Here is a 26446-nt window from a genome sequence, read left to right on the forward strand (position 1 = left end):
GTGCATCAGTGTCATCTGTGAAGAGAAGCGTCTCTCATCTTGCAACAAACGTTTGACTATCCTTCAAAAGAGTCACTTTAAAAAGCCCAATTCAGCTTCTCTCTAAACTTGATTTAATGTTGATGTTAGCAGACACAATACCCAATACAGGGCCTGTCCAGTGAGTTAGTGATCATGTGACTCTTATCAAAGGCAGGAGGGTGACAAACTGTGGAGGAAATGAATAGAAGTGCCAGCGTGAGAACAAAAAAAGGGTTTTACATTAAATCAGACTTTTTAATTTCACATGGATTATAGATCAACATTTAGTCTAACTAAAGCCATACAGTGTAAGAATATATACATTTAAAGGTGGCTATTATGTGCTTTGCAGCATATTGCAATTTTTTTTATCACATAATCTCTTTGATTTCCCATAATTGCTAGTTGAAAACTTTGTACCGAGCTATTCGACACATTGGGACATTTTTAAAAGTGGAGCAGGTTTATTAAAAACTAAGTAGTCGACTGTTACTCAGCCATCCATAAAACAACGCTGCAGAAGTGCAGCCCAGCGAGCCTCAAACACACGGCTGCTTTAATGCTCCAGCTGCTGGAATGATTTGCACTTTTCCCTGGTCATGAAGAAGAACAGTTCAAGGACATAGGACTTGTAAAGCAAAAAAACCTGTTTTGTTTAGGGTTAAAGCAGCTGGGTACCTTTTTAATAAGAACCTAAAGACCTTAAATGATTTGCAGAGCCCTGAAGTGCGTTGCCACACAGTCCTTTGAGCAGCGGTAATTGGGGACAAGACGAGTGTCACCTCACAAAAACGTGGGAGGACTTTTTAACGAGCGCACAACCCCTTGTCGTTGTGAAATTAGAGGAACTTGCTAAATGTAAAATGTGATCACCAGACCTGGTGGCCATTGTTGGACGAACCGCATGGAAATTAAATAATACACTTTTGGCTGTTCAAAATCATTGGTAGAAATACAGGTTGGAATTTGGGAGTTAAAGTAGAATGTCTTGTATTCTGCAGTGAACACAATGTTGAAAAAGTCTTGTTGCTTCCCAGGAAAATGTATCTCCTGATTTTCTAGTTATTTGAATAGTTGCTTTGAATATTTAGTGTGAAGTGTGGTTCAATGAGTGTTTGATTTCTAAAGTATTTCTTTCTTTTCTCTTTCAGGACCTCCTGTAAGTATACCTGCTTCTCTTCTTCTCCAACTTGTGATAGCAGTGTAAAGGTAACAACACCACCAGGAAACAAGTAATCGCCCTTACTAGTTTTCTTGCAAAGTTGGATAAAACACTTTTATGCCTGTATGTTAAATATATAGCCAGCAGCAGGCTCACTAGCATAAAGACAGGAAACAAAGGTAATCAAACCGGGCTGCCAGAACCTCTAAAGTCGCGTCGTAACAATGACTAACATGTTTAGGTTTTCAAAGGTTTTCACTCACTCCACTTCGTACTGCAGCGCCTGACTTCGTCTTTTGCTCCTGAAATGATTATACTGCTTTTATCTTGTACGTGTATTATTTGTCAAAAACCATTTAAAAAATCAACCTCCTGAAGCTACTTCCATGCTTCTTCAAATCCTTATGAGGCCATTTAATGAGCTGTTTTCCTCGTTTCTAGTCGTAACGGCAGGAAAAATTACTTTGTTTAACAAGAAGGAGAAAAAGCATAGTCGCCAAAATCGTGAACTATTCCTTTTTTTTAAAGTATCAAACTGTGGTTTTACAATAGATGTGAAAGACATCTGATTATGACAAATTAGCTCCCTGTTGTACCACACATTCTGACTCTATTATTAAAATAATCTCTTCATCCCTGCCTCCACCTAATAGGGACCCTTGTCCCTGTCATTTGGACAGTCTGGTTTCTAATATCCTCGGTACCAGCCTCCGGATTATCTCACCTCATCACATTGCCGGTCATCACAGATTCACTCCCTTCAACAGATGGAAAACTTCGGTTTCCTCCAAAGATGAAGACAAACCCATACGTACATAAGCACCGGGGATTGTGACAGTTCTTTGAATAACCGGGTCAACCGGGCACTGTATGTGTGTGCGCTGTTAAAATTATTTATAGTCCAGAGGCAAGTATGATTGAATAGGTATAATAGCGTGTGCCGACTGAGCCGTAAAGTTGTAAGTTAATCCTCGAAGCCCCCTTCAGACACTCGCTCCTGCAGTTCTGGGACGTAAGTAAGTGCAGGTGGTCTCACTTCTCAGGCCGTACATCTGACAAATAAAATCATTCTGCGAGATGTCTCAGGAGCCGACCGAAGCCGAGGAATGCCGTCTCTGAAATGTTGGACTTACCAGTAAATATAAAAGATGAATGTTTCTTTTGGGGCTTTTGGGATTGATCCTTTGGGTGAGACGTAGTAAATCTGTGCACAAACAGCAAGGACCTGACAATGTTCCAGTCGTGGCCAGCAAATCACTCTATGATGAAGTCATTAGAGGAAGCAGAAGGTGCTGTAAATGTTTGCTCCAGGTCCTGGTTTTACCGTTGGAAAAGCAACCAGGTTTAAGCAACACAAAAAAGGCTATAATTGACAGTACAGGCCATAAGAACTGACTACATTTCTAAAAAAACAGTCGACGATCTGACTGACTCACACGATGGTCACCAAATCGATTTGCAAAATAAAACCTCCTGTGCCAGATTCTTAAAAAAGACAGTTAAAAGTGATCTCATGTGGTTTTTTATTAGGTATGCCCACCCGGGGGATGGCAGGGGACACACCGCTATGAATATTCAACAGTTCCCTCTGTAACTCTGGGAACACTGCGTAAATGGTAGACAGCCGTCTGCACCAAACAAACCGACCACTGCTGAAGCTATTACGAAACGTTGTGACTTAATCATTCCTCAGAGGCCGATTAATGGACAGGGAGAGAAAGAAACCAAAATAAAATAAAAATATCTCCTCAATCAAAACTCATCGGGAAATACTCAAGTTTGTGATCCGCAATGAGTCAGGAAAAGTGATTTTCATTGTTTTTTTAGGCTTTGTTGTGTAGTTTGTATTGGATCATGCGGTGAATGGCCAAATGATGTTTAGTTAGATATCTAGACATCCATTTATATTGGAAAACAGGTGCTTTATTTACTTTGTCATCCATTACAAGAAGAGGTTTTTGCCTTTTCTTGTCAATAAAACAGGATACATGTTGAGTTGCTGTAGAGAAAGTTAGTAAAGTCTGTGAAATAACAGCTGAGGCAAACATCTTCTGCTCTTTTAATATGAGACCAGTGTCAAAACATCAACGGGCACCCACCACTGTGTGCAAACACCGTTTAGCACCAATCGAGCATAAAACACCATCCCTGAGGCTGCACTGCAGTACTAACACCACCCGCCGACTGTATGCCGTACTAAATTAGAATTATATAGACAGAGAAAGAAACTATTATGCTTTGAAATCTGGTTGAAAGGAAGTGGAATTATTTGGTGCAATGCTGTAAATATCAAACCCACTTCAGCGTACCACACAAACCAGGGTGGTTACAATGCAGCACATAAGCGCTAAGAGTTCACTCATGTTAGCAATGAGCTTAGGGAAAGTTGTTGCGACCGTATATTTTGACAAGTAGTTTCCTCCTCCCTGCTTCACAGGCTGAGGCTCCAGAGACGCAGGTTGAGGATGATCTGTCACAACGTATGAATTATGCAGCTGTGTAGCAGGGATTAGAGGCAAAGTGGGGATGAAGCAGAGGAGCTCAGATGCCCTCAACCCCTTCATCCTTCATCTGGTATGCACCGCAGCGCCACACCTGTTAATAAAACATATATTCCAGCTGGACTTTGATCACTTCTGCCCTACGGAAGTGGAGAAGACGCCAGTTTATCTAAAGTGAGACTCCTGAAGAAGGCCCCGGTGACCTTTTAAATTGAAAGATATTGCAATGTTGTGAATTTGAAATTGGAAATAGTTCTTAACGGTTTCACATGAGAGCAGAGGATCACCGTGAGCTGCGAGTGGATCTATCTGACGTGACAGGGGGTTTTTTTTAAGCTCAAAAGGGCAGTGGTGCACGAAGCAAAGCCTACTGGCTCTGATATTGACGACATTAAGAGTTTGACCTTTCCAGAGGTCAGTCCTCTGCTCACGCTGTGCCCATCAGCGGCACTTCTCTGTCAGCAGATGACGAGAGGCAGCGCTCAGGCCGAGGGAGCTTTACTCACACTGATGTGAAGCAGTCAATAAAGCACACAGGGAACTGTGGAAGGAGAATTAGCACAGTATGAACGTGATGCTCGCAGTGGAGGAAAAAAAGCCCAACAGCTTTTCAATTGAGAGGAATTTTCCTGCAACTCAGAACACCAAATGAGAAATGTCGAGCTGCCACTGTGCGGTTCTAATCGAATCAACAGAAGAAGTGAAATAAATCCGTTACCAACTGGTCCCTTTTTCAACTTTTCATTTTCAAGGACAAAAATATGTGTGGGTCAGAAATTTGGTTATGTATTGTGCAGAAAAGAAATTGGACTCGATTTTTGGCTTTTTATGCATACAACTGGGTTAAAGCCATTTAAATATTTCCCCTCCTCAGGAATGAAGAGGCCTTTCCCGACTGAGAATGTGAATTAATATCTCCTACATGTTACATTATCATCCACCTTTAACCAGTCACACTTTCCTCAGCGTCCCCTCTTCCCACAGCGTCCCCTCTTCCCACAGCGTCCCCTCTTCCCACAGCGTCCCCTCTTCCCACAAGATTATCCAACACATAGCGAGCACACACACACTCTCACAAACACATTCACACACATTAAAGTCATTTTATGCTGGCTAATTGTCATACACTGTGGATATGGGAACCAGATGCCATTCCCAAGTCAGTTTTCCAGTGTGGTTTTCTATCCCTGCCTAACCTCTGCGTCTAGATTCCCCCGACGTGCACCAGCCACTTGTGGTCGTCCGCTCCTGCCCACTCCGCTCTGATTACTCACATCCCTGTCCCCCATTAGTTTCCCACCTCAAAAAAAAAAAAGAATCCCCCCGAGGCCCAGTGTAGTATGATTGAGGGTTCCCATGCAGAACTAACATATGGAGGTGTGCATATAGATATGTGTTTTTACTGGATGTGCTCTAAGGCTTGGGGATGTTTGAGAGTAGATAGGGTTAGGGTTAGGGTTAGGGTTAACTTCCAATGAAACCCACAGCAGGCTCATATTGCTAAATGTGTATTTTGCGGTTGTCAAAACACCTTTTCCACTCTTGGCTAGATTGATTATATTTGTGTATCTAGATAGGTCTTTTAAACTTTGGAGAGAGAGGTTAGCAGAAATGTTTACAGGGAATGAATGCTGGATTGTTTTTTGATGTGTATGGATATTTTGTGCTTGATTTGTGGGATTTTGAGAGAGTCAACACCTGTACCTGTTGACGAGGCCTTCATTTCAATATGAAGCATCACTCAACAGTGTGGAGTGTGTAGTAAGGGTTTAGTCAGTTATACCCTTTATTCTGGCCCTCCAGCAGCACTCCTCACCTGCCCCCCCCCCCCCCTTAACTTACTCCTTCCCTGTCAACACTCGGTGCCTGAAGGATTGCTTTGGTTAACTTCCTGTGTACACACATGTTTATTAATATTGTGAGGCTGTGTGAGAAAACCGTGAGCCCCGTAAGGAAGAGGTTGTAAAAGCGGTAGTTGTTGGCCCCGCTCTCTGAGATGCCAGTGCTCCGGGGTGAGATGATTGGATCCATGTGGTACGAAACCCGGTTGCTGCCAGAAGCGTTGGCCCCGGTTCTACAGCGAGGATATGAGCTCCGTTTGATGGATGATTTTCTGGACCTTAGATTCATAAAACAGGTCACTGTGATGAAACATAATACAGCCAAGCCCAGACAGAGGTTACATGCAGATCCTCTGTTCCTGACTTGTTGCTTCTAGTTGGATTAAGCAGATTGCTTCATTGTAGCAGCAGCCCGCAGCCAAACCCACCAGAATTTCTTCGCTCATGTCAACAGCGGCTAAACCTTCGGACGGCGGCCAGCTCCTCGTCTCGAGCTGCTCTGTCAGGCGAGCTCTGTCAAGCTCTCATCCATCATGTTTTATTAAATTATAAAAGAGCAGGGATGTGAAAATGGATATTCAGTGTCTTCTATGTAAGACAATGTATATTTAGGCTGAGCAATGTGTTACCTTTTGAACTCCGTCTGGTTATTCTTTGCGTAAATAACAGGATCTTTTGGAATAACAATGGAAATAATTTTGTACTCCGATTCAATTTTTCAATAACATCATTACATCTGATGTCAAAGATGGTTTCACCAGCACTGCAAAGGGAAATTATAACTATAATGAAGTTTATTCCTGACCTTGAAAATAGTAGTTTGACACTGCTGAGTTTCGATGGCAAGCAAACAGAATGATCCAGTTTAAAGATATGCTCTGTGGAGGAGTTACTGATCAAAAACTTTGCAGCATTCAGGGTCATCTATAGCTTTTACGAGATTCTCAAGGATCTCAAAGAATGGTCAAAATAGATATTTATTTACATAAATCTTTGCATTACAATACTTAAATCTGTTTTCCATTATTGGTCTTATGAAAAGCAGCAGAGTCATCTTCCGTAAATATTAGTTTTGCACAGGTTAAATGACGGTAACATAAAGATACATTTTGTTCTCAATTCATAATGAAAGACTAGCTAACAAAGGATAGGAAAATATCATTGTGCAATATTTTCACATCTTGATAATCGGCCACATGTGAAATGTGCCAGGATCATTTTATTGAGCATCATTCACTTCGTCTAATATGAAGTGAAGTAACTGACATTGTCAGACCTGAATGTCCATGCTGCTTGCGGGTTTGGCGCCAATTCCGTTTTCCTTTTTATATTTCCCTGTAGTCCTTTCCATATTTCTCCCCCCTTCTGTTTTAAAGGTGGCAGGGGGTTCCTCCTTTTTTTTCTCATACCAACAGCTCATTCAGGCCATTGCAGGAGATAGCGGTCATGGTTTGGCTGAGAACGAGAAGCTAGTCATGTATCAGGATAGAAAAAATCTTGATCTAGTGGTCCACCATAAACTCGACAATATCATGCACGCAGGATGTTCTGGTACAAATCTTCTCATGGAGTTTGACATGAGTTTGCCCAGCGTTAAGCAGCAGAAGATGTGAGGCTTACCATCAATGCGATATGTGTCATTTTCAATAAGTGGATACAGGGCTTCTGCTTTGGGGCAACTGCATTCTGTTCATCATAACTCTTTTGACAGACGCATTTGGTATTTTTTGAGTCAATTACGGGCACTTCAAATTAAATTAAAGAGGTTTTCTGAGAAATAATTGTTCCCACCCTTACAGTAAATGTGTAATCAAATCCAAAATGCACACATGTTTAGAGCACAGATCTTGGCTCCTATAGAAATATGTTGAAAGACTAAAATATTGGCTTGTTTGCTGAGCATAACACGAAAAGGTCAATCAATACCACTCTCTGTGAATGTGACGCTGCAGGGAGCTGCCCGTTAACTAGCAGCATGATGAGTGGAATCAGGGTAAAGGTGCTCTAAAGCCAACCAATCAATCATTTTCAACATAATAGCGTAATTTATTCGCTTGATAGACAATGGGAAGTATACAAGCGTGGATCAAATACGTTTTTGACCGCATAATAGCGTAATAGTACTTCCAGTTCCATCCAGTTTTATATTGTCTTTGGGTCGGTAGTGGACCGCCAAGAGGGAGAGAAGAAGCTGTGATTTATTTGAATAAACCCTCAAGACTTACCTGCTTTGATTGAATTGGGTCTTAATTAAAGGTAATTGAATGCTTTGGAAAGTGAGTCAGAACTCAAATTTGTGTTGCAAGTGGCCTAAGAACGATGTAATTGGAAAAACGGCCACTTTAATTAAGATTAGGTATCTTCCTTGGCCGATGATACATCCTTCCACCCATTTACCTGTCATTCAAGCTACTAGTTGTTCGTAAATCGTGCAGAAAAGTATAGGAAACCTAACTTATCGAACCATATTGGTAAGGGTAGTTTTGAGATATGAAAATGGCCTTTCAAGAATCCATCCATCTTCTCCCGCTTATCCGTGGTCGGGTCGCGGGGGTAACAGTTCCAGCAGAGTGCCCCAAATGTTCCTTTCCCTGGCGACATCAACCAGCTCTAACTGGGGGATCCCAAGGCGCTCCCAGGCCAGCAAAGAGATATAATCCCTCCACCTGGTCCTAGGTCTAACCCTTGGTCTCTTCCCAGCTGGACGTGCCTGGAACACCTCCCTAGGGAGGCGCCCAGGTGGCAACTAGGTGCCCGAACCACCTCAACTGGCTCCTTTCGACGCAAAGGAGGAGCCAAGAATTCAAGAATCCAGAGTAATCTAATTGTAAACGTGTTGCAGGTACGATAGATGTTCAACAAAGTAATGCACAGTGAGCAGGTTTGATCAAACAGAAGCACCTGCTGGAGGGCTGCTTTTGAAAAAGAGCCAGAGCAGAAGCAGATGTGAAAAACACACAGGTGCTGATGAGAGACCTTCCTTAAGGCAGCCGCAAACCACACAAACTGCACTGAATGCTCAACAAAAAGACACCCGCTGCAGGAGAGCTGTTTAATAGTCTCCATAAAAGACACTCACTGTACTCGCTTAAAGCTTTTTCAAAGGCTCCGGTGGGTGCTGTCCGTCCAAGTGATGTGCAAATGATGGGCCGTATAATGAGCAGGTGCAGACTGTGTTGCCAAATCACTTCCACATGCTTTACGAGCAGATGGAACAGATAAATGACGTTTTTTTTGCAAGACATACAGTAGTTAGTTGTGTTAAAAGCACTACTCCTTCCCTGTAGTATAAATAGACAAACACTTCTGATTGTAGCCTTTGTATTTAAATCACTCATTTATGATTATCAAAAGAGAAATAAACTATTTATAATGCATATCATTGTTTAATGAAACTTGCATGTCTGAATGTAGTCCTCAAATTTGACCCACTGCCCTTTTCTGTATGGGCCCCCCCCCCCCCCCCCCCCCCCCATCTATAAAGATAAATGTCTGTTAGCATACCTCTGATTACTGTCTGCAGTTACTCAGTGAAGAATAATTGATTTTGTTTGTAATTATCGCAGACACTCAACAAAAAATGTACCTTGGATTTTTCACTTTGACATAAAGTTCAAACTACACCAAAAACATAAAATAGGTGGCTATCTTATTGTGGCTAATGTGATATTTTTGTAAGCCTCTGCTCAAACAGTTTGGAGCCCTCCAAACTGGGGAGGCCTAACCCTGAAAAATAAATATGTTAGCTAATATTAATACATTTACATTTGGCCTTTTTGTTTATAAGTAGGGTTAGGGTTAGAGTTAAGGTTTAAAATACAACGTTAACTGAAATGATGGGGTCCATCAAAAACTGATAAATACAGATATCCCAGATGAAAAAAAGGCTGTTTTGTTCTGTGACCACATTGAATACATTTACATCCTCATTACAAATATAGACATGCTTTATTTGCACATGGATTGTATCAAGTTTAACTGTGGCTTTACTAATCGTCTAACAATCTGGATTTATTTAAATGCTCAATCATGTCAAGCAGAGTTTTAATTTTGTCCACAAACCTCTGGTGCCCAGTCATTTGGCTCAGTCATTTGGTGTGCCAGCTATTAGTATTCCGCCATGTCAGATAAAATGTGTGAAGCTGGCTTGTGCACAATGCTGCAGTGGGTTTATTTATGAATGTCTTTGTTGCAGCCATTCATATGTTTGCAGTAACAGCTTGCCAATAGCCTTCTATTGTCCACAGGCAATTTTCCTACACAACAAAAAGCAGGCACTGAATTTGTTTTGCTGCCGTTCCATTTTCAGGAAAATGCTGGAAACCTATTAAGCCTCTCTGGAATACATCTACAACATTGTAAAAGTAAAAGTGGCATTTTATTCCAATATGTTGCCTCTATAACCCCCCCCCCCCAGGGAACCGCAATCGGAAACATTGTTTTCATAATGGTGCATTTTATGTTTACAAGTCTGTTGTGGCCCTTTGTATGGGCAGACAAGTAAGCAGCAAGACCACCGTGTGTGTGTGTGTGTGTGTGTGTGTGTGTGTGTGTGTGTGTGTGTGTGTGTGTGTGTGTGTGTGTGTGTGTGTGTGTGTGTGTGTGTGTGTGTGTGTGTGTGTGTGTGTGTGTGTGTGTGTGTGTGTGTGTGTGTGTGTGTGTGTGTGTGTGTGTGTGTGTGTGTGTGTGTGTGTGTGTGTGTGTGTGTGTGTGTGTGTGTGTGTGTGTGTGTGTGTGTGTGTGTGTGTGTGTGTGTGTGTGTGTGTGTGTGTGTGTGTGTGTGTGTGTGTCATCAGCCATCAGCCATCAGCCTATTGTTGATGTGAACACAGTTTCCCTACATTTGACAGTTATTGTGACGTTGCATTGCACAAGCTTGCTGTACAGGTTCATAACCTCAGAATTAAGGCAGAATGTGCCTAGTGCAGATCCATTTGGTAATACATGCACCGCTAAACATAAACAAAAAGCCACTAATAGTAACTGTGCATTAAGATTCATTTCCAAATGCACTGTGCAGCTTATTACTCTTCTAACTGGAGCACTGTGGTAGAAATTGGTTGAGGAAAACAGCTGGACTACCTCTTGACATTTAAGAGAGTGCAGTGAAGCCTGTATGTCTGCCAGCTTAATGTTTAGGGTCACACGAGGCTGTCTCTTTGGAATAAACGTATACTAATGTCATCACACCATGACTTTGTGTCAGCACGCTTTTTTGCATGTCTGATATTTTGGAAACATAAAGTTTGGGCAGTTTCAGTCTGGAGAAGTTACCACCGCAGATCATTCACCACAGTGACGGATGAACAACTTGTTCCTTTTACCCGAGGCCAAATAGTACCTGGCATTATCTGGGAGTGACAAATAAAGAAATGCACACTTCCCCAGGCTTTGGATGTGATTGCAGAAGATTCAGATCTTTCCTCGAATTTTGATCTTACTAAATATATTTGACAGAAAGCTTCTCATGTGAAAATGAACATTCGCATACATGGCACTGCAGTCTTTCAGTTTGTTGCCAAGTGGCTGGTCAGTCAGTCACTCTGATCGAATACTGATTTCCAGAGCCAGCTTTTCAAAAAGTGTGACCCCAGGAGAAGAAAGGAGTCCAGCATATGGGCTTCATCCATGTTAAAACAAAAAAGTATTTTTTAGCACAAGCTCAGTAGGCTGCAGCTTAAGGATGCACACCTCATTGTCGAATCCTCTACTCCACTCTTTCACGGAGCCCACCCAGGATCCCCTGCTTGCTGACTGACAGAAGTTGGATGCAGAAACTGCCTTACAAAAACTGCTGTTTTAAAAGAAAAAACAAAGAAGTGTTCCTCTTGTTCAGGGCACATTTTTACAATATGCTTGCCAACACTTGGTTGGAGTTGCTGGATTTGATCTTCTGAGTAAACATGGACTTGATTTGGGCCTGTTTTTGGTTTTAATTGTATGTTCCCAAACTGTGACAGCGCCTTCAAATCAAATTCTGAAACTGATGTCAAAAAGTGCACACTGTTAGTTTAATCAAAAATCACATTTGTTAATCTTTTGATTTAACCTTTCCCTCTAAGTTCATGATGTTCAAGCTTTGTTGAGCAGCTCTGTTTGTTTATCGGCTAACATGATTGGTCGCCCTGGTTTTACAGTTGTATTATATTATACTTCAGAATGATTACAAATGACTAACGTGGACCATAGTGTGTAATTTCCATGTGTTTAAACAATTCGTTATTTTCTCTTTATAGGGCACTCCAGGTCCCAAGGGTGAAAAGGTGAGTCATTTTATATTTAGTTGTATTTTTCAATTGTGTAAATGTTGATCAAATCAGATATTTTATTCCACTGCTAAAAGCAGTTGTTGGACATTTTGGGAAGTAGTTTGCTGAAAGTTCATGACCATGTGTATAAGCTAAAGACAACAGCTAATTAGCTTAGCTTAGCACAAAGACCGGAAGCAGAGGGGAACAGCTAGCGTTGTTGTGTCCAAATGTAACACAATCTCACTAGCCACTGTTTAGTTCTACAAACATCAATGTTCCCCTACAGCAAGAAATTGAATATGTCAGAATGTTTCAAACTATCTCTTTAAGAAATATGAAGCCTGATGTTTGCGCATTTTTACTGTTAATTTGTTCATTAGTATCCTTTTGCATTTGCTGCAACAATTCCCACATTAAAGCCATCCTGAATATTTAAATTCTCCGGTCCTGAAACTGAAAGCCAGATCTCAAGCTGGAGCCCTTAAATGCCTCGCTGAGCATCCCTCCATAAAACAGCAGCGAAAACTCTCCACACTGTCTCTTTATGAGTCTGCAGGACTTTGGGACAAATGCGTGCACGTGGCTTTGCTTTGAAACACTAACATAACAACATCCCTTGATTCAAAGCAAAGCCCCTCTATTCACTCGTTCTGGAAGTGGCTTAAAGCACACACTTACAGTTTAAAATGCTACTGGGGGAAATCTGTTCTGTTTTACAGGCCAAACATTAAATATTTATTCAGATTTCGAATGAAGTGAGCATCAACTTGGACAGCAACCCACTATACTTAAAGGATTATTATACCATAAAATGCAAAACATAAAATGAAATAGCGTGAGAGTGCTAACCAGAGCTAAAGTTGAACACAGAGAAATACTTGTCATCTGCATCAAGTCACACTCTTTGGTAACAGATGTTCTGGTTACGTTGGTTGCTGTCTCTGACCAAAGTAATGAATCAACAGGGTAATCTCTTATTTGGTGCCCCTCAAAGCATAAAATAGAAGCCATATTTAGAGAATCGTTATGACATGTGAATACCCTATCAGTGTTGCTGATGAGATGCATGTTCATGTCTCTCACTGTGAACCAATTAATGAACTGTGAACTGCAGTTTAATGAAATGAAAAACAACTGTGTGGGTTCCTCCCACCCAACGCGAATACAGCGTGCATCATTGTGGCCATTCACAACTGTTTCCCCGTTATATCTGCTTTTGGAACGACTGCCCCACAAAAAATTAGAGCTGTTTTTTTTATTTGAAATTACTCAGGCTTTGCTGTGGCCAACAGGAGAGTGAAGTTCATCTGATGAGATCACTTAAGGGTGTTCAGATATCCGATTCTTGACAGATTGCGGTTATAATTCAGTGTCCAACATTTGGTCTTCCTTCAGTTGTTTCAAACAAAAGTGTACTCTTGGTTCGGTTTTACTTTAATGTGACGAAGCCACAGTGTGCACCATGCAGGTTGAAACGAAACAGAGCGTTTTTTCTCCTTTTAGAAATGTGCTCCGTCCACAGAGATCCCCCCAAAGACGGCAGAAAGCCAACAATCTCTGGGGCATAACATCTGGCCTGGCAATGCAGCTCACCCACACTCAGCCCCCGTAACCCCCCCCCCCCACCCACCTCAAACCCACCAAACCTCACACCGCTGCCGTCTTTCTTTCTCTCTCCCTCATACCCAATTCATGTCAGTCCATGTTATCATAAGTGATTTTACTCTCAACCACAATGAATAGTTGAGGGTTCCTGTATTATTTTTCTTTATCAATGTGTTCTGAATAACGCCTCCGTGAGTTCAGTGCGAGTCTCCGCTTATTACTTGCGTTGTGCTTGTGTCTGTTCAGTGTGTGTCCTCATTTAAAGATATATTCTTTTTGTTGCCTTCTGCAGGGGGATCAAGGCGACCAGGGACCACGGGTATGTGGTTTACTCTGACTTCTTGTGATTAGCTGATGTGACTGCATGTGTGTGTCTCCCCCGGCAGTATTGTGGGCAAAAAGGTTTGAGATGCATGACATTCCTGGGATAGTGTTCTTCCCATCTGGCCAAAGACAACAAGCATTTCAGCACTGCTTATTTCCACATCAAGAATAGGCAGGCAAACGTGCAAGGAGGTGATATGTTTCTTGAGACCTTTTCTTTACCTCTTCAATATGAACAAGAGCACGAGCGTTTGCCCATCAGCAGAAGATATCTGCTCAATCTCAGCTATAATCAAAAGCCAAATTAGCTCTGTCTCTATAATTACTGGTGATTCACTTCAATCCCCGACGTGACATGGCGTATTCAGACCTTTAATCATTTCCAGCTCTGTAGTTTGACATTTCAATGAAAGTGCAGCATCTAAATGATGATAATGTGAGTGCCTTTCCGTGCTTGACAGACTCTGAAATGAATTGCTCTATCTCCAACTAGCGGCAAGCGCGCCCTAATTTCTTCTCGAATAACGGTTAAAAAAATGAGCCCTCTCAGAAAAGTATACTATGACTGCACAGGTTTGTTTAAAGTAGATTGCATTAAGTGGGGTCACATGTGCGCATGCATATACACACTTTTCACTTCCCCCTATATCTGCCGTCATAAGGAGGAGATCGTATGCAGTCAAAAATCACTTTAAAGCCATAATTGATTTCCATGAGGGCAGAGAGCATGTAGAGTTTGTAGCACAAGGACAGGGAACACAACAACACAGAGGTTTGTCTTGTCACCAGAATACCAGCCATCTCCCAGGCGGATCTGATCCCAATTCTGTATTGGCGCCCAACCAGACGTTAGTAGTTTGCCAATTAACTTTGTCAGTTCTCCTCCAGGCCAGTGCTGCTTGCATTTCTTATGATTTGGAAGTCAATACAAACGACCTTCCCTGCGAAATTTGATTAGTGGTCTCGAAGTGACACATCTTATGTTACACACCCTTCTCAAATGACAGCCACGTTCACAGAGTTTGTGGATCTCTGAGTGGTTTCACACTTTTACAATCTACAAATAAATTTCCAGCACTGTGATATCCTTTAGTAATAATATACAAAGTGGGATAGTAGTAAATGTGGATCCACTGCAAACAGGCAGAGAGGAAATATCTTTGCTCTCTGGTTGGATTGACCACAGTAAACTATTTCTGGTTGGATAGAATTTTGGGGTTTTGCTCATAATTTGTACCCTTTTAACCCGTGAAATGGAGTCATCTGTCTCTATCAGTGAAATGATTTACGATTTAGAAACAGCAGTATGGCTGACTGGATTGGAACAGGCACCAGCAAGCCGGTATTTGTTTTGTAGAGTAGATAAATAAACTGTCCACTTCGAGAAATCATTTCATTAACTTCCAATTACAGCAAAATTGTCCCGTAACAGGTACAAATTAACGCAGCGTCACATTTGAAGGACTGCAGGGGCATGAAAGCAGTCTAGGTCACTGGCAAATGATATTACCTCCCCAGAATAGCATATTGACTTTGCACATTAGATTAGCAGGTAAATGTAGTGGAACAGTATTAGACATATTTCATTCATAAATAAGTGGAATACCAGGACTGTCTGACCTTAGCTCTTTCAGTCTGGAAATGAGATGATATGGAACCCATATGGAGGTTTATGTAAACAACAGAGCATGTTAGGAATATGTTCTCTACACACCAAAGTCATAGATAGATAGATAGATATAGATAGATAGATAGATAGATAGATAGATAGATATATAGATATAGATAGATAGATATAGATAGATAGATATATAGATAGATAGATATAGATATATAGATATAGATAGATATAGATAGATAGATAGATAGATACTTTATTGATCCCAATTTGGGAAATTATGTTACGTCACAGAAGCAGAAGTGTGTTCAGACATTCAAATACAATACTTAAGAAAGTGGAAAATATAATTTACCATTAAAAGACAAATGCAAAATATTATTTCAATATAAAAAATATAAACAAAACAATATAAAATATTCTGGATATTTCAAATAAAAAGTCAAAAATACTACAGGATCCAAAATACTACAGGTCTTTTATAAGAAAGGATCATCAAATATAATCAGACTTAGATTTAGAGTCATTTAAAGCTTGGACTAGTTCCATACACTATGTTAATTGTCTCTAGAGTCTACTCAAGACAGTTTGAGAGTTTCCACATGGCCACACACTTCCTCTGCGTGTTCCCCACATGTCAGGGTCACCCATTTGTCGACTCTGGAGGTCAAAGGCCACGTCCAAACGACAAGCGTTACACAAACAACAAATAACAAATTGACCAGTTTTGACCAACAAATGTGTGGCCACCATTGGAGCTCCACTGCTGGGGTATATTTAACAGGAGTTACTGCCTTGGTGCGTCACCATAGAGAGGTGTGTGTGGTCTTTTTGAGGGATGGCACAAGCTACATAACCTGAAGGGCCAGATGGTGTTTTACACAGAAGCTGTTGAGGAAAGGGCAGGATCTGAGATAATTGGATTAATCATATGTCGGTCTCATGGTAGAGCAAAGATGGCTTTTCCATTGAAAAAGTGCCATTCTTTGCTCTTTTTTGGAGCCTTAGATGAGTCAATGGGCTTGAGGCCTGAGGAGATTCATTTTGTTTATTTCATGATATCAGGAGTATCCAGGTGCTGTGCAAAGGAAACCACTTGAATATGTCACACAGAGGTTCCTGGGTCAGCTAGAGGAAAGATTCCTGAGATTTAAATATAAATCTTCTCCAGTTTTTCCAGGACTTTACTTCTCACATTGTGGGATTTGACCAATTTGCACTGTTCTTCCAAAGTAAAGACTGTGATTATGTCATTTCCAGGATTTTACCCTCCAGTCGTGAATCAGAAGTGTTATGCAGTAGACTGTTTGCACTTAAATAAGAAGCCTTAACATTAATTTCACTTCACCAAATTCAATGTATCACATTGATGCCAAATCTGAGGCTTCAGATGAATACATTATTCCTTCTTAAACGTATTAAAGCCATCTGTGCACAGGACTGGTAATCCACTCCACATATAGATATTCAGAGAAAGCCTCAGCCTGAAATTGCTCGGGATGTTTTGTGTGTTTGGTGTGGTCGCAGAGATGCTGGTTCTGGCCAGTGTCCTTTGACGGCTGTTGCTGATTGTATTCATATACGGCTTTTTGTTGACTACAATTGCATTCATATTGCTGCAGGCTAATACGTAGAAGTAACCCAAATAACCAGCATCCGTTCTGGAGGAGAAAAGCAAAACAAAGCGATCTGTGAATGGTTAGGATTCTCTGTCAACCGCCATGTCATTATCATACTCACACATGGACGTCAATGCAGTGGCAACGCAGGGTGAGAACTGACCCATAGGCAAGCTTTCCCCATTCTCTCTTTAGAGAAAGGTCAAACTATTTAGGCCAGATAATGATTTGATGTTGAGTGAGTTCGTCAACATGCTTTGGACATCTCTCCAGAGTCTTTCAAAGCCCATGCATCAAAATAATTAGAAAAGGACAAAACCCAGAAAACTGTCACAAGTGTCAGCCTGCATGCGCCACACTACATTATCATGCCTGGACTTTTTCTATAGTCTCTAACCATAATCCAGTTGTTGTTTTCCTTCTTTGTCCTCAAGATGTTTGAGGTTGTAAATAACTTGAGAAATATGTGCGCTTCAATCCCATTTTGCACACAGCATGGCAATTGTCTGCAGTATAAGTCAGAGTATGGCTCTGTTCTGCTGAATTAAATCAGCCTGTCTTAAAAGCCATATTCTTAATGAGTCATGCTTTTTGAATTATCTTTGGAAAACCAGAGGGATGGCACCTAAGCCATGTTTGGATAGACCAGATTTGTATCTTAAGCTCGAATGCGGAGGAAGATTGATCTCTTACAGGGCATGTTTAAGCTAGAGTGCCAGCCTTTAAGAAATACTTTCACTCAGGTTGGGTATTGCTGTGAAGCTAAACCTGCAGCGTGAACATAAACAAGAGAAAATGCAATCAGTGTGCAACCAATGTGCTGCAATCTTCACATGTTCTTATTTATACTTAGCATTAAAGCTCAAAACCGCTACATTTTAATCGTTCGCTACGTTGCTACACTTGTCTTGTTTTTTGTAGATGCACATTTACTGCTTGACATTTTAAGTACTTTTAAAGTTTTAAAACGGATACAAAAGACTAAAACCACACCCTTCGATCTCTTAAAATCACCATCTTAATACAGCCACACAGGATCTTGGCTTTTTGAGAAAACTGGCCCTGCCCTGCTAAATCATTTTCGCTAAGCTACGACTGGACAAGCATTCTTAGGGAGGATTTTGCAAATGTTCAATTCATGGTTCAGAGGACATTTTACTGGAAATGTCTGTCAAGGACTTGTCACTATCAAAGGCCGCCTTTGACCGGCATGCAATAAACTGTAACAAAATAAAAATCTTTATAGGCAAAAACATTGGAAAATGATAATGAAACATCCTCAAGCATGTTTATCTGACTGTATGTCAATGTTTCTGGATTCAGATGAAGTTAAAATCCAGCTATAAACCCCTCTTAACGAGGAGAGGTCCCGATGCTTTTCTTCTTTTTATTCAGTTTTCACGAGTGGATCACATCTGTCATGTTGAAGAGGAAATTGGAAACCATTTGATTGAATTCCCAGAGAATATCCCAAACCCTTGATGTTCCTCGAAAACTCTACGAACAATAGAGCGCCTTAATTTACCAGCATGCGGCAGCATGACAGCTCAAACTCTAGTCTATGATAATCATCTTTACAAATGTTCTGTCTGTATTTTTGATAGAAAACAACAGGAAGTGGTCATTTAACGAGGACATTGTGGCATGTTCTATGCAGATGAAGACCCCAGTGCCATTGTGCATGCTTTGTCGTTGTGGAGAGTGAAGTTGAAATAAGGAATAATTAAAATAAAAATGTTCTCAAATGTAATAAACAGTTACATTTGAACTAGTTTCAAGAAAAACCCTTGCATGTTACAATTTAAACAGCTATTTGTAAGAATATTTAAGTATGATGCTTGTTTTTTTCCCTCCTTTGTTGTGTTTGATGTTGTGTGTTGTGCCCTGTTGTGCTGTTTGTCCCTGTAGGGGTTGCCTGGTCTCCCCACGCTGGCTGCTTTGCACAGCAATCAGATCCTGACTGTCAAGGTTTGTCGGTGTTGGTGCCGCCCAGCTGCTCAGTCCGACCCCTCGGCAGCACACACTGGGAGTAAATGAATCACTGTCAGCTGCTTTTTCCCCTAAGCCCCGATGATGGACAGAAAAAAAAAAAAACATCTAATTAATCACAGCCAATCAATCGTTAGCTTCTTCCCCCCCACTGCCGCTACCAGTTTTCAACTCGGTTCCACGCTACATGCCAGGTTCCCCGTTGAAAGCAAAGGTGGCCTTTAACAACCCAGTAATACAGAATGGAACAAGAAGACATGGTCTGGCTCGTGTCCATTGATGCTAAAATAAGTGGAAAGAACTCCAAGAGGAATAGTCGATAATGAACCAAAGTGGCAAATGTTTTTCTAAAGCTCATGCCCATGCATGGTTCACCACAAATCCTCCCAACCCAACCAATGTGCCCTTCAGGATTCGGGGGTCTGTTTCAGCACTGGATGAAGCCACTTAATACCAATGGACACGAGCAGAATAATGCAAGCATTGAAAGGAACATGGTTAGAAATGAACCTCAACTGGTTTCAGTGTGTGAAGCTGAAGGGTCTGACTGAGCATCAGGCGCAATGAAGATGATGACGGCACTTTCACAGAGGAGGAGAAATTCCCATTTTTCCGTGAGGTGGTAATTATGGGTAAAAAAAAAAACAGACTTCCTTAGCAAACCACCTCTGTGCTGGAAATTGTGGATTTCTCCCCCGTCTGTGAGTGCGCTGGACCAGGGTTCACGAACACTGGCCTTTCTAACAAATCTGTTTCTTTTTGCATTTGCCTTCCTCCTCCTCCTTCTTCTTCTGGGACTTCATCCTCCTTCAACCTTCTCTCACCTCTGACCTTCGACCTCTTGACCTCACACACCTGCTCAGATGGTCTTCCCTAAGATCAATCATGGCTTTCTTTCCGCTGACCAGCAGCTCATAAAGCGGCGTCTCATTAAGGTAGTGGCTGTGTCCTCACTCTGCTCTCTGTCGTACCAGGTCTCACCGATAATCACTTCTCTCTGGGCGTCCTGCAGTTTGCATGCAAACCATTCAGACGGACCTGTCATAACTCCTACTCTGAGACTCCTTCTGTTATTGTTAAAGGGAAATATGGACATTTTCTTTCTAGAAATAAGGGAGTATTAATGTTGCATGAATTACTGCCCTGGCTCTACTTAAAACACACTCCCTGTAAGTTAGATATTTTCTTAGAGTTTCTTATAATCCACTATAAAAATGGACCACACATTCTCTGTGTATTTGTATTATTGCTCTACGAATCTGGACTTATTTTATGTCTTATGCACAGCCCCTATTAAACTCATTAAGTCCATTTAGTAAAGCATGGTTTTTAGGGGATTACTGTTTCAGCTATACATCCGATACATTTCATCTCCATCTTGCCTGCTAGTTTTAGCAAAATGTCCTCCATGTAATGAATGGAGGCAGCCCATAGCCACCCACAAGTTAATTCCACCACTCTCTCTTCATCATCATTTAACAGCAGAGGCTGCACTCTCAGCGGCTTCATTAATATCCCACAGTTCTGATGTTTAAATGTGCTTTGCCACACAGGGAGATCAGGGGCAAGCTGGACCACCGGGGCCTCCGGGGCCACCGGGTCCTCCGGGGCCGAGGGGGCCTCCAGGGGACACCGGGAAAGACGGACCCAGAGGTGTACCTGGTCTAGCAGTGAGTATTCATTTTCAACTGACGTCTAACAGCATATTTACAACAAGTCCGCCAACAGTTATTGCAGTTATTATTGTACTTACTGTATCAAAAGGGCATACTTAAATGTTGCGCTAAGCTATAAGATGCAGTTGAAAGTGAAACTTAAACTCCTTATGCTTAGTATTGCATATATCGCTAAATCAATCGGCAGCAAGGAGAATAAAGTTCTATTTATACTCCGAGACTTGAAATAATCTTCGTAATATCTATCAAACTAAAGATCCTACACATCCAACAGACGTAGATTCTGAAAATAAAATATACACTTCTTGCCAGAAATATAATCAGAAAGCATTATAATGGCCAAACTATCCTACAATTTCAGATTTTCCATTTGAAAAAAGGCAGACCGAGACAGAGATCGAAAACTTTAAAACGTGACTATGGGTCGTAACAGGCTGCTTGAACAAACAACCTCCATATTTAACATACAAAAACTACCGAATGAATAAACTACTGTAAGAAACAGGCATTATAGCAAAACCTTTTTGGTTTCCCGCAGACACTTAATAAGTTTAAAAGGCGTTGAATTCACTGATATAAATAACCGCACCAATGTTACATTGGTATTTTTAAAAAGCCAGAGTGAAATTAAAAACAGAACGATGTCATTGGGAACAAGTTGATTGACAAAGTCATGAAACATTGGAATGAACCACAACTAGGATGAAGGTTAAACTGAACAGAAAAGAGAACTCTTAATGTTGTCATATTGAGTTTGACTCTGACCCAGTCGGGAGGGTTTATCTCTGTGAAAACTCTTCTAACAAAGACAAGACAAACTACACTAAATTGCCTTAATGTCTTGAGCTGAACATGAACATGCTCCCAAGAGAACGCCTCACTATAGATTTACGCTTTCTTGGTTGTTTTTCATTATATCGTAACATTTTCCATGTCTTCAAGCTTGTCACTGGCATCAGATTAATTTATGTGAACTCTGCCTGTGAGAGAAAGGATAAACAGAGAAGGCCTGTCAATTATGTTCAGCCATAAAACCTTCCGAGGCTCCAGCTGATCTTTATTGTCTTGGCACATTTCAGTGTGGGGAGTGCAAAAGTATTAAGTGTTGTTTATCTGCTGCTTTCCAAGTTTTGTTTTTTTTGATGATTATTGTTTGCAGTCTTCCAGTTGCAATAGATGTTTTTCCAAAACTTTTCATGTTGGGTTGCTTTTATTCCTCCCATGATTTATTTCTCCTTCTATGAATCCCACATAGAGGGTGGCAGGAATTGCCCTGTTACTGTCACAAAGAGGCAGAAATTGAGTTATGTTCAAGGGTTTGGCGTAGAAATATGGCCACAGCGTATGTCCCTCTTCTGCCCCGAGAGCTGCAGGAACATCCAGCCAGGCGTACAGGTGCCGCAGCTTGATGAAAGGCTCACAGTCAACCTGGTATAAGAGCAGAACCACGCTGAGCTCTGCAGCCTGGCACCACAGCGGCTGTTAAAACACTGAAACACCATTATGAATTCACCATAATGCTCGCAATACTGTTTACGATCATTTTAAAACTCCATGCGTGTTCTCAACTTTTTAAGGAAGACTTGGCCGTCTGCTCTTCCATTAACTGGCTGTTTTTATTTACAGGGAGATCCAGGGACGCCTGGAGAAATAGGAATTATCGTAAGTACAAACTTTGTCTTTCTTTGTTGTTTTTCCCGATTAGGATATATAATAGTAAAAAGCCAATATTGTGCTTTTTGGGGTTTTACCTTCCTGTATGTTGTATAGGTTTTTGTGCATGATAATGGTCTGCAGAGGCTAAACCCCTAAGTTCCACCATGAGGGAGTTTCTCTCCCACACACTCCTCCCCTGCCCAAAACGCCCCCATTGGACTCCTTTGATTACTTCTGTAACATAGCGACATAACAACGTAACACTTGTGCTTCTATTGGCTAGTGCTTCAACACATTGTATGATAGGCTAAGGGGTGGGACATCTCTAAGCGGTTAACCGATCAGAGCTGACTGGGCTCTGGTTTCAGACAGAGGAGGACAAATAAAGACCTTTTTAAACATTAAGGCTTATAATCATGTTAGAATAGAGGCATAAAATAGAAATATGAACCTCAAAATTGATAGCCATAGTACCTTCTCTAATTGTTATGCTTTAGAGGAGAAGTAGGCATCTTTTTTCCTCTAATATAAGTCATTGTGCCAAACTAAGCAAACAGCCTGCTGGAGGTAGCCTCATGTATTACATAGAGACTTGAGAATGTTTTAGATGTATACTGCCTTTGTTCCACTGAGAAATGGGCAACAACTATATAAATGTATTTTTATATATCGTTTCTGTTCGCTGGCCCCGTTTAATTTGCTAACCATACATGTGTGAGAAAGAAAACATTGATTTAAATGGTGTTGGTAATATAGTTCATTAAGTGTTATCCTGTGTTTTACCAAAGCAATCAAAGCCACTTAGGTATTTAATTTAGAAAAAATTCATAGGGTGTTTAATCGTAAAAATGAATGCAATATTTTACACACTTTAAACAATGTTTGTTTACTTTCACAAAGTCATACAGTAGGGACAAGCTGTTCCAGTTAACAGTACCTAAATACCACTTGTGGTGTTCAGCAGACAAAGCAGTTGATTAACGTTTGCTCATAAAAGCTGCATCCAATAGGTCGGGCCCGATTCAAGAGAAAGAATGAACGGAAAACGTGACATGTGTAAACACTCTGTGATGTCAGTGTTCACGAGTGCAGGGGAGAGTTAGTGGAGCTGACGGAGGAGGTGCTATCAAGCGCTTTCATCTCTGACTCCATCTCTGACCCTTTCCATGGAGTGGAAAAAGTTAAAGTTAGTGGTTTGGAAAGAAATCTACAAAGAAATGAAGGATGGAAAGTGCTGAGAGAGATGCATTAATTAGAGAAGAAGTGAGAGCTGAACATGCTAATTGTTTTTAGCTCACTTAACACGCTCTGCTCTTACGCTGCTGACGTGTTTAAGCTTTGATTATACGTTTTACCCATGATCCGTCATCACTGTGTAAGCAGCACAGTTTTGTTTTGAAATGCATGGTGTCACGGTGGTAGAAATTGCAATACATTTCCCAGTGGTCCCAGGTGCACTCCCATAAGTCTGCAGTGCGTATACAAGCGCTCATGACAGCAGCTGGAGTGTTACTCCAAAAGATGAATGTTGAATCTCATTCAAAACGAAGCCTCGTGCAAAGCTTAAAATACAAAAAAAGTAAGTGCTGCTCACTGTAATTCTTGAAGTAAAGCATTCTATTTCACAGTTTGACACTAATGTACTTTAAATAAGGAATAACGCCGTCATTGGGTAATCAATCCCCCTCCAATGCAGCGTGAGATGAGCACGTCCCAGAGGTTGTTAGAAGATGTGTTGTGACATGGCCGCTCAAACACACAGGAGGTTCAGAGCTTTCGTTTCTACCTTTCATCATCGTGATGAAGGGTGGAAAAAGAAGATATGATAATGGTTTGGAGAGAACAGTTTCTGTAAATGATCATAAACAGATCCAGAAACCAGCCCACAGCATCTGATTCACCTTTGAAGATGTATATATGTATTAGATGAGCAAAGGCAACTAGATTCCAGTTTGAAAGCATCATCTATGTTTGGATCTGCACAATTCAAAGAGTCCATACTGCAGCTTCTTTTACCGTGCTTTAGGAGCTATAGCGCCCACTTGACGGAGCTCTTGATGTAGATGCTATTGTTAAAAAAGGCAAAAGTAGATTCCAGAGTTTTCCAGCAGCCTCCCCGGACATATGGTGCTGGTTAGAAGGATTAAGCTCTTGTGGAGCAACAAGAAGGGAGGGGGGGAGGTGGGAAGAAGAAAAAGGAAATATTTTCAGGACTCAATTCAAAACCATCAGTGCCATAAGGTCTCTCTGGGGTAAATTAGGGGGTCTTCAGCGCTTGCAGCCTTGCACACAGTTTTCATTTGGGACTTGATTTTGCTTCAAAAAGACAAAATAGAAAACCAGTGGTGCATGTGGGGATCCATCTGTAACTGAATACAAAAACTCCGCTTTATGGTGTTAATTCAAATGTTGCTGCAGAATTTTCTCTGCATACCATAACTACCCACAATGCACCAGTGAGTTATTTTATATGTTTAAATGAACACCAGGCTTGCATGTAGGGATCGGATTTACTTAATGTGCCTTTTATAATAAGGACATACCTATATTATTTTGGTGCCCTTGACTGATTTTCCTTTGAATGTGAAGCCAGACATGAGGAGCAAAGATGTGAGGAAATGTCTGCGGACATGCTCGGTGCACTCAAAACAATGTCTGGCAAATGATGACAACAATAGACAAAAATAATAACATAATAAATCTGTATTTTCTTTAAGTTTTATTTTGTGTCTTTTTACAACCCAGCTGTACATCATATCGCTTATCTGCTGCCAGTTTCTCCAATGTGAGAATATTCAGCTTTTCTCTGTCTTATCTTTGGGTTTTATTACATTTTAATGGACCAAACAGCTATTCACCAAAATGAACCCTAACCCATAATAGCCAACACTTTTCCTGGTCCCTGACAAGTTATAAGTCATCATTCTCCTTGAAGACACACAACAATAAACCTTATTTGAGCCACCAAACAGCATACAACTTTAATATGTTCTACTAACCATTATTACGAGGCCTCCTCCTCACCCCAAAGTATAGAATAATTCCTAATACTACTCCATTCATTGACTTATTTTTGCTATAAGACAGTGGATTTATTATATATTTGGTCTGAAATGTATCAGAATCAGCTTTTTAAAGACAAAATGTGCCATGTGTTTGATTATCCATTGTAAATAATTGTCGTTAAGAGTCCTAGAAATACTATCTGGCAATGTGTTAACATAAAACTGTAGTAAACAGTATTTTAGGGGTGGATAAAATAGGCGCACACTCCACCTGTTTCATTGGGTGGTCTTACAGAATGTACCATTTTCCTGCCAGCTGCAGTTTTGCTGTAGAAGTAAAGCTTGTGTAATTGAACGGTCTTAGAAAAGGAAAAGCAGCTTAAATAAAGAACACAACTTCTGCAGTGATGGTGGTGAGCGCTATGTTATGCTAACCTTTAGCTACATCGGTCAAACTTAAGACAATAAGGCCAGGGTTGTCAAAATGTTTTAAAGTACCTTAATTTAATGTTAATAGGTGTATTATGTTGTCAAGCTTTTTCAAATAATTTACAAGTTAAACAGTGAAGCTTTTGGCTGCACTTTCAAAGCTCCGACACGAAGCTTTAGTGTGCTTTGATCAGCCAAAGTATTTCCCCTTGTTGATGCTCAGCTAGAAACACACTATGGAAGTTTCTCAAGTGGCTGAGGGTTCAACTGCAGACTGAGTGTGGGAATTGACCTGGCAATTGCTTCATTGTTTGTCATTTCCGAGTCATGAATGGAAGCACAAAACGTTCAGTGCTTTGTATTTGTGCTCCGATGCTACTTCAATAGGCGTCCTGTCGAGGTTGCACATTTGTGGATGGTTTTTCTTTTATGACGGTTAAATCAGGCAACTAAGGTGCAATATGCTGAGTATTTGCTATCATGAATACTTTTAGTTGAGAAAAATTATCCTTTTTAATAAAAATGATTGGATTATTCTCCATGTTGGTCATGACGTTGGCTCACGTTGAGACCAAAAGGACTTCCAGAAGAGCCCTTGACGTTGTGAAAGACTCCTGTTCTGCCAGTAGCTCCTGAGTGCTCTCAGATGTAGCCAAGCTAATTAGCGCTCAGGAGAGTGGCACATGCTCTCACATACCTAGAGGGTCATAAAGATGTTTACCAAACCCTACTGAGGACGGCCAACAAAG

The 26446-nt window shown here is 41.0% G+C and overlaps 1 protein-coding gene across 1 annotated transcript in view; it reads left to right on the forward strand.

The window, feature by feature from the left end:
• The window catches only part of LOC117561708 (collagen alpha-1(XXV) chain), a 144303-nt gene that overhangs the window by 76134 nt on the left and 41723 nt on the right, over positions 1-26446 (forward strand). The window contains exons 4-9 of the mRNA XM_034239309.1: positions 1173-1180; positions 11762-11788; positions 13674-13700; positions 19795-19866; positions 20485-20601; positions 22234-22269. Of these exons, the coding sequence (XP_034095200.1) occupies positions 1173-1180; positions 11762-11788; positions 13674-13700; positions 19795-19866; positions 20485-20601; positions 22234-22269 (287 nt within the window). The remainder of the gene's footprint in view (positions 1-1172; positions 1181-11761; positions 11789-13673; positions 13701-19794; positions 19867-20484; positions 20602-22233; positions 22270-26446) is intronic.

The sequence above is a fragment of the Gymnodraco acuticeps genome, unplaced genomic scaffold, assembly GCF_902827175.1.
Source record: "Gymnodraco acuticeps unplaced genomic scaffold, fGymAcu1.1, whole genome shotgun sequence".
Taxonomy (NCBI): domain Eukaryota; kingdom Metazoa; phylum Chordata; class Actinopteri; order Perciformes; family Bathydraconidae; genus Gymnodraco; species Gymnodraco acuticeps.